The sequence below is a fragment of the Mustela erminea genome, chromosome 19 (assembly GCF_009829155.1).
Source record: "Mustela erminea isolate mMusErm1 chromosome 19, mMusErm1.Pri, whole genome shotgun sequence".
Lineage (NCBI taxonomy): Eukaryota > Metazoa > Chordata > Mammalia > Carnivora > Mustelidae > Mustela > Mustela erminea.
Genome location: NC_045632.1, coordinates 72,244 through 89,499, shown reverse-complemented (window position 1 = coordinate 89,499; position 17,256 = coordinate 72,244). Strand labels below are relative to the sequence as shown.

Genomic DNA, 17,256 nt, shown 5'->3' with positions numbered 1-17,256 from the left:
AGGTTACGTTTGAGGCATTGGGAGGGTCCTGGGAAGGCCTGGCTAGAGACAAAGTCCCTTAGTTCCCTCCTTGGTTGGATCTTCACAGAGCAGTGGCATGTGCAGTGAGGGTAATTAGGAGGCCAGACACCATCCCTCCTTGGCACATGCAGTTGAATTCAAGGGGCAAGTGGGCAAGGAGACATCAGGGGAGCTGGACACACTCCTCGGTCTAAGGGCAGAAATGGTCACACCATTAATTAAGGACTCCCACTCACAGTGCCTTTTTGCCAGCCTGCTGTCTGGGACCAGGCCTGTCTCACGCAGGACTGCCAGATCATAGGTGGACCAGGATTAGGACTGGACTCTGACAGGAACTGGAAACCCAGGGGCCCAGTTTCCCACAGGTGTTCCCTGGGATATAGGTTAGGATTGGTGCCCTGTCCTCTGACTTCTCTGCCTAACTGTCTGTCCCTAGGGCACTCTATTCCATCTTGAGCACATGGATAGAACAGTATCTTGGGGATTTATTTTCCAGCCCCAAGAATTACCCAGCCTGAATATGCTGCTGGCATACCTGGGGCTTAATATGCCAGGCTCAGACCTGGAGTGCCGTGTCCAGCTTCTGCTCTCACAGCTGCAACAGCTTGAGACCACAGAGCCAGAGCCTCAGGGTGAGGAGGACTGGGGGTGGCTCATGGGAGACTGAGAAGGAGACAGTGTGGGCTACAGGTTGGGCCGAGTGGAGTGAGTAGTCTCAGATCCCTGTCCCCATGGGCTTCAGTTGGGGAGACCTTCCAGGAATTGCGTCTTGAATGCAGACCACACTGAGTGGTGGGAAAAGTTTCTTTTATTATAAGGCAAAAGGGAAGTCCGTCATGCTGATGATACTTTCTCTTCTTGGAGCTACAGCGCCAGCCCCAGAGCAAGGTCCTGATTCACCTCGGGAGCTCGTCCTAAAACCTGCTCTGGCACCTGCTGCATCTTTGGAGCCTGAGCTGGCCCACCCCATCCCTGCTGCTGTGGCTCACCCGTCATGAAAAGCAGTGACAGCACTTGCCCTGTTGGGGCCAGTGCAGGTGGTAGTCAGGGCTCTAATTCACTCTCCTGAGATGGAAGAGCCATCAACCCCTTTGCCTGACCTGGAGGTCCAGAAGGGTCCTGCCCCTGCTCCTGGGGTTCCTGAAGAGCATAAACCACCACCTGCCTCAGTGGAGCAACCAGCCTTAGACCCTGAGCATTAGCTGGTGCAGGCTGCAGCCCCAAACAATGCCTTCCCCTCCCCTGGCACTGCCTTCTTTATAATATTTGTGTTTTGTATACAACTGTGTAATGCCTTAATCGATTTTGTTTATTAAATAAGTAGAATTTGAGTTTACATAAAGTTTTACTCACATATTTTTCAGTGGTATATCGAGGTCTCATTAGGTACGTTCAGAGTTTGGCACAACCGTTTACTTCTACAACATTTCCATCAGAGACACCTGTGCTGCTAATCACTCACTGCTCATTCCCTCACCCCAGTCCCGGAAACCACTGCTCTTCTCTCTGTCTCTGGTACTTTACCTCGTCTTGGTTTTTCATGTGCCTGGAATCCTACGATATGGGCATCTGTGTCTGTCTGCAGATCATAAGAGTGATTCACATTTTCTAATTTTTTATACAAATAACATTTTATTAAATAGGAATGTTCCTGAAAGAACAAAGATCACAGGAAGCCCCCAAATGAACTATTTTCATTGTCTGTGATAGGGTTCCCTTTTACAAGGATCCCTTGAAAAGCAGAAAGCACAAGAGAAATGCCTGGGTCCATGAGACACCTTTCAATTCTTTCATTTTCCTGGAAAGTCTACATTTAAAGTATTCTAATGGGCATATTATAAAATATTAAAATTGTAGCTTAAATATTCTCATTTATTGCTAATAAGTTAGGCAATAAGGTAAATAATTCTTCAGGTTTTATCCAGACTATGTTTATTTAGTAAATAATGATTTAAATATGAAAAAAGGCACATTCTTCTACCAAGAAATAATTGCCCATAAGACACAGTGTCCTTCGTCCCTGCCTTTCCCTATAAGTGTAGTGTGTGTGTGTGTGTGTGTGTGTGTGTGTGTGTGTGTGTGTGTGTCAGAGTGGGTCAGGGAAGCTTCCAGGACTGAGCTCTTGTTCTACCGTATGTCCCCACAGTGGACAGGCACTGTCGCTGCTGTCTCCTTGGACATTCTCAGTGACAGCACTCAGCAGACCCCGTAATTAAATAACTAAGCCATTTCCAATTATTTGACTCTCATAATGTAAGTGATAAGCATGTCTGTGCTATAAATCTCTGTTTCTTTAGGAATGATTCCTATAAACACCAATACGGAACCACATTTGGGGGGAACTGGCTGCTGGCTCCTCTATGCCCTCTTTATTAAGGAGAAACATTGCTTTGGAAAGGAAGGATCCCGGGTTCTATAGGTGAGAACTGAGATCATGAGGAGGACAAGCCACCAGTGATGCCATCGGGGTATTGGTAGTGACCATAGAGCATGGAAGAGCCTGCACACAATGCCCCTCATATGTCCTCTCCCACAAGCTTCCTTGCCTCGTGTCCTGGAACACACCTCACCCATGGCCTGTCTGGTGACACACTCCAGCCCCTCCAGCCCCTCGTGCTTTGTAACACAGATTCTAACTAGAGCAACCACACCCTGGTTCAGGCCGGCAGAGGCGTTCAGGCGAGGCCACTCTTCTCAGCTTGATCCCTGTCCTTCCTGGCTGAACCCTATCCTCTCAGGGAGGAACCTCTAAGGACAGTGCATGTTAGTGGGTTACGGACAAGTGTTCACTCTGTTGTAGTTTTAGTGGAAACAGCAAGAACCACTTGAAATTGTGTGAACAAGAGAGGCCTTTACAAAACACACTGGCTGCTCATGGAAGCTGCAGGATGGACAGAGCCTCAACCAGGGGCTTTTGCACTGGACACAGCTCGTCAACACCCCATAGGATCCTCTAGCTGTGACCCCCTGACACTTCCAACCCCAAACTTGGCATCCCTCAAGTTGAACCTGTCTGAGAGAGGGGGCTGTGCTTCCTGCTGAGACCCCTTTTCTCCCACAAAGTCGGGTAAAGGGGAGTCCACTTGATCTGATGCTGTAATAGAGGCCATCGTCAGTAATTCCTGTCTTCTCTGCCATAACACGGAGCTAACCAGGCACAGAAGGTACATCTTCAGAGAGAGGACATTTGGGGCTCTCTATTCAGGAAGAGAGAGAAACACCAGTGAGTGGGACTCAGTGAGAAAGGAGAGCTCTGAGCACTAAGGGAAGGGCTGCCATGGGCTGGGCACTGCCATACTGGTCCATGGCACAGGCTTTGTGTTGGCTTGTATGGAGTGGCCAGGCTTCATCCTACTAATAGGTCCAACAAAAACCAAAATGATGCCCATAAAATACTTCCAACTCCAACTACAGAAAGGCTGTAGGACCCAGGCATCCAAGGAGGCCCAAGATGCTCACATGATTACACGGTGCGGGAAAAGTGGACAGTCGTGATGGAACTGAGGGCAGCTCATTTCCCTGCTTTGGGGAGAAAGAGCCCCATCACAAGGCACCCCAATATTTGTTCCAAAAACGTGACAGCTGAGGGTGCTCCTGCCTGCCAGTCTCCACAAAGAGGATTGTCCATGTCCGGACACAAGCTCTGGGTGACATCTGGTCCCAGGGCTGGCCTGGGTCTAATGGATGAGCCCCAGAGTTGTGGGATCCCATAGTGGAGGGGATGAAGGCTTTCTGGAAGGACAACTGAGTCAGGGGAGCCTGGATTGGCAGGCTGAAGGGACACAGTAAGGCAGAAGCCCAGAGCCCATGACAGCAATGTGCTCTCAGTGAGCTAACTTTAACAGGCAAAGCTAAGGATTACTGAGTATTTTTTGAGAGAATGAATCATGTCAGTCAATCCCCCTAACAATTCCATGAGGAAGGTAGAAATACTGTCTCTATTTGATGAAGAAGGAAACCAAGGTTTTAAGAAACTGCCCCTTTCAATGCTCCACATTGAGTCCCAGGCAGGATTTGAACCCAGGGCTTCCAGCATTATGGGCCTGACCTCACAAGAAAGTTGCATGCAGATGCTTCAGAAGAGACTTCTCAACTCTGAGGTTACATGAGCCTTTGTACCCAGGGAGAAACCTCCTCCTACCCAGACAAAAGCTGGCTGGTACTGGGAGAGTCCTTAGTGCCAAGGCACAGCATCATCAGACAACAGATGCGGGACAAGCCCCAGTCAGAGGTGGCACCACTGCCCCTTGGATTCAGTGAGCTTTCTGCACTCTGAGTTCCAGGAGTGAGTTTTGGATGGAACACAGAGTCCAGTGGCGGAGAGACAGCAGTTCTAGCCCCTGCTCAACCTCTTTGTCGCTGGGTGACCCCAAGCAGGGCTCTGAAGCTACATACCTCTTCCCTAAATTGGAGAATGTAATGGGTACTGCTAAGTGGGATGTAGAAAGAAATGAATCCTACGGTTCCTGCCTGGTGCCTGGGAGCACGTGTGGAGCCCAGAGGGAAGGCATTTTTTGTCAGTGACCAATTTACCCATGCACCTGTTCTTCCACTTGTTGATTCTGGTGTCGTCCTTAAAAAACAGATGCCAAAGCTAAGGTCAGGAATATTTCTTCTTAGGCGTTCTTCTCTGAGGTTTATAGCTTTAGCTCTTAAATTAAGATTGTGACCCATATGGGGTTCATTTTGTGACTCCTCTGAGGGCAGGGTCCATGGACCTTCCTTCAGTCATTTATAATTTTATCTATTTGTATGTGTAAGAAGGGACTGGTCAATATATCCGCAAGAATTTGTAGAATAATATTTATTCTATCCTTGAAGAAATTCACTGAGATTGTGAAAAAGAGGTTAACTTGTATCTTGCGTGGAGGTGGAGCAGCGTCCTTGTTAAGAGCACACTCCCCCCTCTGGTGGCCACAGGAGACATTGCAGGAGTTCCCTGATGTGTCTGCAAAGCAATCCACAGTCAATGTTGGGCATCTTCAAGGAGTCACAGAGAGATCCTAACATTTCTGTAAAATTTAATGTTTTGGAGGGTGTTTTCTAGGAAATCTGTGAAAAAAGTGCACTATTTAGAGAAATATTTTCTGAGAAGCCTAGTCAGGCCCTGAGTTCCAGGATAGAAAGTAGGGAGAATGGTGGATGCTTCCCAAGAGGCACTAGGAGTACGGTGGGGTATAGTGTGGAAGATAACTGGTCTACACCAAAGCTCTGTATATCCAGTTGAAAGAAAACAAGCCATATTTATGGATTCTTGTGCTTACATTAACCATAAAACATTTTAGAAAAATTGAAAACTATCACTCAGCATATCTGTATCCTCTTTTCCCAGTTAGATGACATCAACTTATATTCCCAGCTTATTTTTTACTTATTAGGAGAAGATGATGTCATATATTGAACCCTTAATGACTCTACAAAAATTCTTGCAGAACTAACAGATGGATTAAGTCCCAAACTTATTGACACTGATTTAATATACAAAAATGAGTTTCATCTCTATACACGAATAATGTGCTGTCAAGAACAGAAATTAAGAAAATAGTTTGTAATTGATAATCACTCAAAAAGAATAAGATACATAGGAATTACTTTCACCCAGAGGTGAAAGACCTGCATACTGAAAACTTAAATCATTAATGAAAGAATTTGAAAAAGCCAGAATTAAGTCTGAAGACACCCCATGCTAATGGATCCCTAGAATATATGTAATCCAAAGGTCCACACTGTGTAAAGCAATCTAAATATTCGGTGAAAACCCCATCAAGATCTAATGACATTTTCAGAAATAAAACCAATAACCCTACAAAGTGAATGATACCACAGAAGGCCCTGAATAGACAAAGCCATCTGGGGAAAGTATAAAACTGGAGGCATCATGCTTTCAGAGCAGAAAATCCAGCAAAAAACCCACACATATGTAGTCGATTAATTTAGAACAAAAGCTCCAAGAATATAAAATAGGGAAGCAACAGTCTCCACCAAAAGTGGCTTTGGAAACACTGGGCAACCTCAAGTAAAGCAATGCAACTGAATGTCTATCCAACCCTATCCACAACAACAAAGTCACAATGTGTCAAGGACTTCAACAAAAGAGCTACAGCCATAAAATACATAGCTGAAAATTGGGCAGAATGTTATTAACACCCCTGATTTTTTATAATAAATTCCATGAACAAAATTTGAACTCCAGATTCTGAGATCAAGAGTCAGATGCTGTGCTAACTAAGCCAGCCAAGAATCTATTAAAACAATGGGGCACAGAGGCACCAGCAGAGATCTATTCATTTTTCCCCCTTAACACATTTTTTTAGAAGAATGTTTCTTGAGTTCCTTCTTGACACTGATTTTTGGATTTGACATCAGGAGCAAAAGCTACAATGAAAAATAAAATGGAACTGAATCAAACTAAAAGCCTTCTGTACAGCAAAGGAAATCTTCAGTCATCAACACACTGAAAAGACAACATACTGAAGAGAAGAAAATATTTTCAAACTACCTAATTGTTAAATGTCTCATATCCAAAATATTGAAGAACTCATACCATCAGGGAAATGCAAATCAAAGCCCAAAATGATGTCACCTGTCACCATGACTAGTATCCAGTAGACCAAACAAGAAGGTTTGCCAAGATGTAGAGGAAAGGGAACTGTGCTCTTTTGGTGGGACTGTAAACAGGCTCTGTTGGTAGGACTGTAAGTGGGTGCAGCCACTATGGAAAACAGTATCAATTTTTCTTAAAAAAAATTCAAAATAGGGGCACCTGGCTGACACAGTCAGAAGAGTGAGAGACTCTTGATGTCAGGTCATGAGGTTGAGCCCCACATTGGGGGTAGAGAGTACTTTAAAAATGGATATAGAACAACCATATCATCCAGCAATTCCCTTACATATTAGAATGAATCCAAGTCTTCTCTTTTCTAAATTGAAGGTGTATATGGGTGCCTGGGTGGCTCAGTCGTTAAGTGTCTGACCTCAGCTCAAGTCATAATCTTAGGGTCCTGGGATTGAGTCCAACGTTGGGCTCCGTGCTCAGTGGAAAGTCTGCTTCTCCCTCTCCCACTCTCCCTGCTTGTGCTCTCTCTCTCTCTCTCTCTCTCTCTCTCTCGCTGTGTCTCTCTGTCAAATAAATAAATAAAATATTTTAAAAAATAAAATAAAATGAAGGCATATAGTTTTATGTGCCCCGCTGTTTCATTCCAGCACTGAGAGTCTCTGTTCCTTTGAAGTAGACTGTGAAGGGCCCTGGCCACCAAGGCTCAGGTAAACTTCCCTCCAGAGCTCTACTCAGATTCTGACAAGTTAGCTCTCAGTCTATTCCCCTTGTACCCACAGCTCTGCCTCCCCAGTCTTTCAAGACCCAGCTCACCACCCCCTGGGAACTCTACATAGGTTTGTGGTTTGACTGACCCAGGAGTTGCTGAGTCAGCACTTCCCCAAAGCTATGTCCTGAGCTGTCCCCTATAAACATGCCTGGGTCACAGGAACTTATGAACTACTTAGCAGAATGCTCTCACAAGCACAGCTTCCCAACCTGTATACTTGCTGATCAGGGAGCACGTCCCGGCCTTTGCTGCATCACTGTATCCAATAAGCCATAAGGTGTTCTGTACAAATTCTTTCCACACTCGTCCCTCAAACAGCCAAGTCAGATGCACATGGTCACCAAAATGTTTCTGGCTTTAATTCTTCTGCTACTCATGCAGCTATTTCCTTCCTACCTCAGCAGTATCTGGAAATGAAGACACGCTACTGAGTCTTCTGATCTTGAAACCTTAGACCCTTCATCTATCTTATGGTCTGATGTGCCTGGTGTCTTCCTTCTGCTCTCAGGGATCTTTTTCTTCATAAGGTCCAGTCCTTGGCTCTGAGTGCTGCATTAACGAATGGAGTCCACCAGGTAAACTTCATGATCCTTAGAGTCTCCCTGTTGATAGCTTGGGAACAATAATCTGGAGTTTATGGATTTCTAGGAGTTTCTGGAGTGAATAAGTGATATATATCAGTCTACATGTCTCAGATTTTGTTTTGTGGAGGGAAACACTGACACTGACAGGGCAAACAAAGTCCATTCAAATGTAAGATATTTCATACATATACATGATCAAAAAGGAAAATTCAAACCATAATTTGTCTCATTTTATATTTATTCAAAATGATGACCTAAGTTTTTTTCCTTCAAAAGGCCCACATAAGAAACCAAGAGCCTATTATAAGTGGTCATTTTGACAGAAATCTAGGTGGTGTTTTTCCTCTCCCATCACTGACCTTTTCTTCCTCCAACTTGCAACACATAGCCTATTCTTTTTTCTTCTTTGGAAGGAAGCCAGGTGCCCACCTTAATGCTCAATCCCTGAAGAATAGGGTCTTCTGATAATCACACAGAAACAATGGCTGGCCCAGTTGGGGCCAGTACCCACAAGGGAACTGCATTTCTACTTTTGGCAACATTATCTGAGGTGAAATGTTAGATCCCAATTGCGGAAATTTGGAGTGAATTTTCCTCAGCTCCTTCCAGAGGTGAATGTAGGATGTGACTGCCCCAGGGCCTGACTGCTACAGCAAGGAACACTGCTCCAGAACTCCAGACTATGAAGACTATGGGAGGATTAACTCTGAAACTGCCTGTAATCAAAAAAGAGTTTGTGAGTGAAGAAAAAAGAAACAGTGAAGCATCAGTGTGGGAAATACCCACTGGATGCCAAAAGTACTTGAATGCTGAGCAAGGACTGGGCCTGATGTCTTGCACCTGGCATGTGTCCTCACAGGAGGCTCTCTCAAGCAAGGACTAAAGCAATAGTTGATGCCAAACTCAGTAGAAATTTACAGTCCCTTCCAGGCAGTGGAGATGTGAGAGAAAGTGCTTGGGCTTTGGAACCAAGGCACCAAAACTTCAGTGCCCAGTTTCTCATATAGTAGTCCTCAAGTCTCTGTTCCCTCACACAGCACACAAAGACCATGATGGTGCCTTTTCTTTTCTCATGCTTGATCAAATGCCATGAGGGAAATCTAAAACCTGCTCAGAGGTGAGGTTTATTGTTAGATGAAGTTATTACTGACTCATTAACAGAGATTCTGAAGTGTGGTTTTTGTTCATTTATCACCCTGTGAACATGTTTTTCAGTGGTGATGACATTTCTCCCCAGGTTTATTGAGGTGCTACTTGGTGTACAATAAACTGAGGCCCAAGCATCACCAGGCTTCCCTCAAGAGAAGGCACAGGGTCCAAGTGGATGCTCATTGCTCACAATCCTGGTCTTGACTTCTGGGCATTACCTGTAAGACTGGCCATTGGGGAAGTACAGTCAACATGAGTTAAAAATTTGCCATACAAGCATTTGTAGGAACTTTCACATGATGACCCCATGCCAATGCTTAAGTGGTTCTTTAGATAAACATAAAAGAGAAGGAAAATAAATAGAAAAAGAGATAAATATAAAGAGAATGAAAACTTCTCATCTCTGTCTATGAAGCTAGCATTAACCTGGTCCTCAAACTAGGCAAAGATCCCATGAAAAAGAAGAATTTCAGACCAATATCCCAATGAATATGGACACCAAGATTCTCAACAAGATCCTAGCTAATAGGATCCAACAGTACATTAAAAGGATTATCTGCCATGACCAGGTGAGTTTGATCTCTGGGATGCAAGGGTGGTTCAATATCCGCAAATCAGTCAATGTGACAGAACAAATCAATAAGAGAAGAGAACCACATGGTCCTCTCAATTGATGCAGAAAAAGAATTTGACAAAATACATCATCCATTCCTGATTAAAATGCTTCAAAGTATAGGGACAGAGGGAACATTCCTCAACTTCATCAAATCTATCTATGCAAAACCCACAGCAAATATCATCCTCAATGGGAAAAACCTGACAGCCTTCCCTTTGAGATCAGGAACACGACAAGGATATTCACTCTCACCACTCCTGTTCAACATAGTACTAGAAGTCCTAGAAACAAGAGACAGCAAAAAGAAATAAAACGTACTCAATTTGGGAAAGAAGTCAAACTCTCTCTCTCTGCAGATGATGTGATACTTTATACCCAAAAGACTCCACCCCCAAACTACCAGAACTCATATAACAATTCAGTAATGTGGCAAGATACAAAATCAATGCACAGAAATAACTTGCTTTCTTATTCACTAACCATGAAAATACAGAAAGGGAAATTAGAGAATTTACTATAGCACCAAGAACCACAAAATACCTTGGAATAAACCTAACCAAAGACATAAAGCATCTGTACTTGAGGAACTAAAAAATACTCATGAAAGAAACTGAAAAAGACACAAAAAGTTGGAAAAGTATTCCATGCTCATGGAACGGAAGAATAAACATTGTTAAAATGTCTGTACTTCACAGAGCTTTCAATTCCATCCTGTTTCCATGGAACTTTCAATTCCATCCTGGTCAAAATTCCACCAGCATTGTTCAAAGTGCTGGAACAAGCAATCCCAAAATTTGTATGGAACCAGAAAAGATCCTAAATTTCTAAAGAAATGTTCAAAAATAAAAACAAAGCCAGGGACATTATGTTGCCTGATTTGCATATGGATGCAAAACTCTATCATCAAATAATCTTCGACAAAACAGGAAACAATATCCAGTGGAAAAAAGACAGTATCTTCAATAAATGGTACTGGGAAAATTGGACAGCTATATATACAAGAATGAAGCTTGACCATCCTCTTACACCATATACAAAGATAAACTCAAAATGAATAAAAGACCTCAACGTGAGGCAGGAATCTATCAAAATCCTAGAGGAGAACATAGGCAGTAAGCTCTTCGACATCATCCACAGCAACTTCTTTCAAGACATGTCTCTTTTGGGACTTCATCAAGATCAAAAACTTCTGCACAGCAAAGGAAACAGTCAATAAAACGAAGAGGTAACCCACGGAATGGGAGAAGATATTCGAAAATGATAGTACAGAAAAAAGGGCTGTTATCCAAGATCTATAAAGAACTCCTCAAACTCAACACTCAAAAAAGCAGATAATCTTGTCAAAAAATGAGTAGACAGGAACAGACACTTCTCCAAAGAAGACATACAAATGACTACCAGACACATGAAAAAATGTTCATCATCATTATCATCAGGGAGATTCAAATCAAAACCACTTTGAGATACCACCTTACACCAGTTAGAATGGCCAAAATTAACAGCACAGGAAACAGCAAGTGTTGGAGAAGAGATGGAGAAAGGGGAATCATTTTCCAGGGTACTGTCCCTCAAGCTCTCCAATTGGGGAACACTGAGTCATGCCCCACAAGTCCACCTGCCACCCAGGCAGAAACGATGCCTTTCAGAGCTGTGGAAAAGCCTCAGAGTGAGAGAAACCTTTGTGACCCAACAGGGCCATATCCAAACTCTGGCGCCACGGCGGGTCAAAAGTCGGAGGCTGATGCCTGGCCACAACCCGTCCCTCAACTCTGCTCCAGGAAAGCTCCCCTGTGCTGGGGCCCCTGGGTGGGCCCCGTCGTCTCCACACATTTTCCAGATGGCCGAGACATGCCCTAGGCAAGAAAGCGCTCTAGGCCACAGGGGACAGGGCAGTCCGAAGGGCTGCCCAACACCGACCAATTCTCACGAGTTTTCTGCCCAAACCTTTATCAATTTGGGCAGAAAGCTCATGAGAATTGGCCAGAAAATCCCCAGCGAACTCGCTTCGTGTGACGCATGTCTGCCTGGCTCGGGATCCCGAGTTGTCCTGGCTCCAACCCTGCCAGAAAGCCCTCTGTGAGTCAGGTGCAGGCGAGGCCAATGCCTCCTGCTCCTCAGCCTCCAGGGGTCCCCTCCCTGGCACTGGCAGATGGGGCCTGCCATGCCCCTAGGCCCGGGCCTGAACCCTCACCTGGTTTTTCAGTCTTCCTTTTCCAGGCTCCTGTCCCTCGAGCCATCCAATTGGGGAACTCTGAGTCCCACGCCACGAGTCCACCTGCCACCGAGCCAGAAATGGTGCCTTTCAGAGCTACAGAAAACCCTCAGAGTGAGAGAAACCTTCGTTCCCCCACTGAGGCCATCCCCAAACTACGGTGCCACAGCAGGCTGAAAACTTGGAGACTGACACCCTGCTAAAACCTCTCCAACAACTCTGCTCTGGGAAAGCTCCACTGTGCCAGGGCTCCCAGGTGGGCCGCATTGTCTCAGTGCATTTTCCCAATGGCCGAGACATGCACCGAGTGAGAAAGCACTCTAGGCCACGGGGGACAGGGCGGTCCCCCATTGATTTGGGTAGAAAGCTCATGAGAATTGGCCGGCGTTGGGCAGCAATTGGGACTACACTGTCCCCTGTGGCCTAGAGCGAATTCTTGCTCGGTGCATGTCGCAGCCATCCGGAAAATGTGTCAAGATGACCCTGCCCACCCAAGGGCCCCTGCCTAGGGGAGCTTTCTAGGAGCAGAGTTAAGGGAGGGTTTGGGGCCAGGCATCAGCCTCCAACTTTTCCTCCCGGTTTGGTGTTGACAGTTGGGGATGGCCTCAGTGGGGGCATGAAGTTTTCTCTTGCTCTGAGGGTTTTTGCGCAGCTCTGAAAGGCAGCGTTTCCTCTTGGTGGCAGGTGGATTCATTGGGTGTGACTCGGAGTTTCCCCATTGGAGTTCTCAAGGAACAGGACCCTGAAGACAGAAGACTGAAAAACCAGGTGAGGGTCAGGGCCCTGGCCTAGGGGCATGGCAGGTGCCATCTACCAGTGCCACCAAGGGTACCTCAGGAGTAGCAGGAGGTGGTGGCCTCACCTGTGCCTGACACACTGTGGGCTTACTGGCAGGGTTCGAGCGGGGACAACTCAGGATCCTGTGCAAGGCCCAGGGGGTGGCCCTGCAGACATGTGGTGCATGAAGTGAATTCGCCACAGGTTTTCCAGACAATTCTCACGAGCTTTCTGCCCAAATCGATATCGATATCGATTTAGGCAGAGAGCTCATGAAAATTGGCCGGTGTTGGGTGACTATTCAAACCGCACTGTCTCCATGCTGTCCACCTGAGGGCCCCTGTGCAGGGGAGCTTTCCAGGAGCACAGTTGAGGTAAGGAGTGTGGCCAGGCGTCAGCCTCTGACTCTTCAGCCCAGTGTGGCACCAATGGTTGGGGATGGCCTCAGTGTGGACATGAAAGTTTCTGAGAATATTCCGTAGCTCTGAAAGGAACCATTTCCTCCTGGTTGACATGTGGACCCATGGGGTGTGACTCAGGGTTCCTCAACTGGAGGGCTCGATGGACAGGACCCTGGAAAAGGAAGGCTGAAAATCTAAGTGAGGGTGAGGGCCCAGGTCCCATCTGCCTGAGCCAGGGAGGGTACCCCAGGAGGCTGAGTAGCAGGAGGCGGTGGCCTTACCAGCTCCTGACTCACTGAGGGCTTTCTCACAGGGTTCAAGCTGGTGGAACTCGGGATCCCAGGCCAGGCCCAGAGGGCGGCACTGCAGACTTGTAGCACATGAAGCGTGTTTGCTGGGTGTTTTCCGGCCAATTCCCAGGAGCTTTCTGCCCAAATCCTTATCTCTTCACAGATGACATGATGAGAGGTAAGGTGTTTAATGATCCTGACTACGCAGAAAAATGAGACTACTAATCCACCGTGGAGGAAATGGAGGGCATGTCTGTAGTATAAGAGATTCCTTTGAGCCAGCAAGCCCTGGTATGAAAGTCAGTGAAAAACGACAGCTGCCCAATCCAGGCAGAACTACTGGTAGTCCACAAAACTCAGGAATGAAGGGTTGGGTCACTCCACCAGATAAAGAATCATGACCAGCTGAGGTGCTTGTTCACAGTGAATGTAATGTAGAACGAGCAGCCAAAGTAGCAGGTAAAATACCAGCTATGACCATGTGACCAGTTACAGAAATAAGGACTCTAATTCTTCTTTTCATAAGATTTTGTTCATTTGTTTCTTTGTTCAGAGTGCAAGTGGTGGGCGGGACAGAGGCAGAGGGAGAAAGAATCTTCAGCGATTCCATGCAGAGCACAGAGCCCCATGTGGTTCTCAGTCTCAGGACACTGACATCATGACCTGGGCCAAAACCAAGAGTCGGAAGCTTAACCAACTCAGTCACCCGGGCATTCCAGGACTCTAATTCTTATGAATATTTCTTCCTTATTTTGTTATGAGTATTTTTGTGTTGATCCATCTGTTTTCTTCCTTCTCTTGGTCCCTTATCAGAGAACATACGATGCACGTTTGTGATGGTTAATTCTATGTGACAACTTATGTATGTCAGAGGATCCAGATAGTTGATCAAATACATGTCTGGATGTAACTGCAGAGGTATTTTTTTATATGTGATTTTCACTTAAATTTTGAGAAAAGCAGATTATGCTCTAGTAAATTCTCAAACAAGCACTCATTCAAAGAAAGTATAGAAAAGGACTAGGCTATATACCAAAACCCAGAAAAAAAAAAAAAAACAAAATGAAAATCCAGTAACTGCATGAAGTAGTAGGCAAAGTGATCATAAGAATAAAATCAATCAAATAAGAACCATACACAACTGCAACTAAGAAGGGACATATAGCCAGACATCAACAAAACATTAGCATGGGATTTGCTTCTCCTGGAGGCAATGGAGCCAGGATGCTGGGTTTCTCCAAACTCTGAGCAGGCCAGTCTGGATTTGATCCTCTGGCAGAGAGCTACCCACTGAGGAACTCAGGTGTGGTTTTCTTTCCTTCAGAGAATTGCTGACAGACCATCTGTCACACACTCAGCCTGAGCCTGAGCATAAAGGATAGCAGTGTCAGCCACAATTGTGATTCTTAAGAATGACTCTCACCCCGAACTAGTGCAGTATCCTCTCACGGAGAAGAGCCTGTTTAGGAAGCTCGGAAGCCAGGCGACTCACACTGGAATTAACACTGGGCCAGGGCGCATGGCTCTGGGGTCAGCTGTTCCCAGGATGGGTTGGGAGATCTGATCAGCGTAAGAAGTGGGTCAGGTTGAGCAGGGTGGAGATGCGTAACAAAGAAATAAATGTGGACACCCGTGGCTGGCTGATACTCAACCTGGATGGCTCAGTGGGTTAAGTGCCTGACTCCTGATTTCAGCTCAGGTCAGGATCTCAGGGTCAGCTGGCCTAACCAGCACTTAGCAGGGAGTCAGCTGAAGATTCTCTCTCTCTCTGCTCCTCCCCGCTGTTGTACTTTCTATCACTCTCTCCCAAATAAATATATAAATCTTTTTTTAAAAAAAGAATGATAAGAAAGGCTGCAGGGCTAAACAAAGTGAAAGGCCAGTGAGTCATCATGACATCTCAGATTTCAAAATGATAATGAAGAAAGTGGAAAACAATCCAACCTCCAAAACATGCCAAACTCCGGGTGGGGGGGGCGGGAATCTGTTGCCTTTTAAAAAAATGTGCCCTTGGAAAATATTTCCAAGGACATCTTCTGTTACCCTCCCATTGGGCTTCTTATGAATATTTATGGCACAGGTATGGAATGAATGCTGTTACATAGAGCATGCACATGAAAACAGGCAGAAGCCATGAACCCGGCATCAGAGAATGCATTGCTAAGGCAATTTCTGGTGCTTCAGGATTTCTTGTCAATTTGGCTGTGACTGTGATGTTATCTGTGGGGTGTTGTCTACTTATGGACACGGCTCAGGGGCCAAGCCGTGGATTACGGCTTATCTTTCCAGGTCTGTTTAGAGAGAAAGCCAGAGCTCAGTATTGTTAGGTAAATTGCACATTTTTATTAAAGCAATAATCTTTGAAGAGTTTAAGTACTGTTTTCCATTTCGGATATTATGTACCACCTGAAGGGACAGTCAGCACTTAGCATCATGGAAAAACTGGGGGTGACCCATGGGTTTATGCTGTTGAATAAAGCTGCAAGAACCTCTAGGAGATTCAGAAAAGCACACATTTGCTCAAAATAATTTTTTAAGTGAAACTGTATTAGGAGCTAGTTTCAGTCCCTTTCTGGCTCACATTGGCCATTTTTAAAAAGGGGTAGAGGGAATGTAGCCACAGCACGGATTTATCCATTTCCACACCAGACCTGGGGAAACTCACGCTCTGCATTCTGTGTTCTCCAGAGAAGGAAGAGCACCACTGTGATCCGAAAAGCGTGACCACACAGCATTCCCATACTTTCATGTAACCAATGGCGCAGGTGGAAACACACGTGACCAGCCAGTCGGGCAAGTGATTGTAGCTGGGGTCGCTGGGGCCAGGGAGTTGGTCGGAGTCAAGTTGGCCCACAGAAGTGCATTTTAAAGGAAACTTGCTGTAATGGGGTGTAAACATTGGCAGAGAAAGGAGCCCTGGCGACTTCCTGCTCCTGCCCCCTACAAATACCACTGACTATCTCACTGTCAAGGAGGAGACATGCATCATTTGTTTTCTTTTAAGTGGCAGAATCAGAATCTACAAATGCTTTGATGTACTAGAACAGGTCTTATCAACTTGACATTCAGCACGATCCAATGTCCTAATACAGCCTGCTTCAGGTTCACTTCAACTTGCTTGGACTTCTGAGGATCCAAGGAGCTAATCAGTGCCATTTCCTAAAAATTTCCTAATGGGGGTTCAGGGCCAGATGGTTAAGTGTCTGCCTCTGTCTCATCTTTAGATCCTGGGACCCAGCCCTGTGAAGGCATCCCGGCTCAGTGGGAAGTCTGCTTTACCCTCCCCCTCTGCCTGTCCCCCCTGTTTGTACTCTCTGTCTCTGTCTCTCTGTTTCTCAATTGAATAAATAAAATCTTAAAAAAGAAAACCTCCCAACGTCATATCTAGGGAGGGACTGTCACTTCCTTGTCAATTAAAGATGACAATAACCCAAATTGTTGAAACTTTTGTGCATATCCCGCTCTGATCCTGGGATAATTTGGTAGGTTGTCTTCATCATGTTGATGGTTTCCTTTTCTGTGCGCCATACTTTCCAGTGCTCTGAGAACATGAATGTACCCATTTTTAAAATTCAAAGCTCCTCCTGGAATATTCTGGAGTGGATGACCACCACTCACACCTCACCAGGACATATGAGAGCACCTGTGATCCTGCTCCTTCCCCAGCATTTTTTAGCTTAGCCAGTCTGATGATTGAAACACATTATAATATCCTCCACTGTGTGCAGTTCGCTCTGTCGATGGAAGACTCAGGTAGGAGGCAGAGTAGTTGCAACTTCACTAATCCTAGAAAGCTAAAAGGCTAGAGAGGATATGAAGCAGAAGCATCCTCTGTGTAGTGAAAGGGACCACAAAAATCCTCCAGGTCTCACCAAACTGGA

The 17,256-nt window shown here is 45.6% G+C and overlaps 1 protein-coding gene across 9 annotated transcripts in view; it reads left to right on the top strand.

Annotated features, from left to right (window-relative positions):
- The window catches only part of LOC116579663 (spermatogenesis-associated protein 31E1-like), a 104,186-nt gene that overhangs the window by 81,177 nt on the left and 5,753 nt on the right, over positions 1-17,256 (top strand). For 2 of the 9 annotated variants that reach the window (XM_032325240.1, XM_032325242.1), the window contains exons 1-2: positions 12,426-12,675; positions 13,399-13,553. The exons of 1 other annotated variant lie outside the window; for it this stretch is intronic. Coding sequence is in view for 1 of the 8 variants with exons in the window: in XM_032325239.1 (XP_032181130.1) it covers positions 7,908-7,921 (14 nt within the window). In the remaining 7 variants the exon portion in view is untranslated. Of the gene's footprint in view, positions 1-7,892; positions 7,922-12,423; positions 12,676-12,719; positions 13,554-17,256 lie in introns of those variants that run through there. 6 more of the 9 variants (XM_032325234.1, XM_032325235.1, XM_032325232.1 and 3 more) reach the window with 6 other exon arrangements.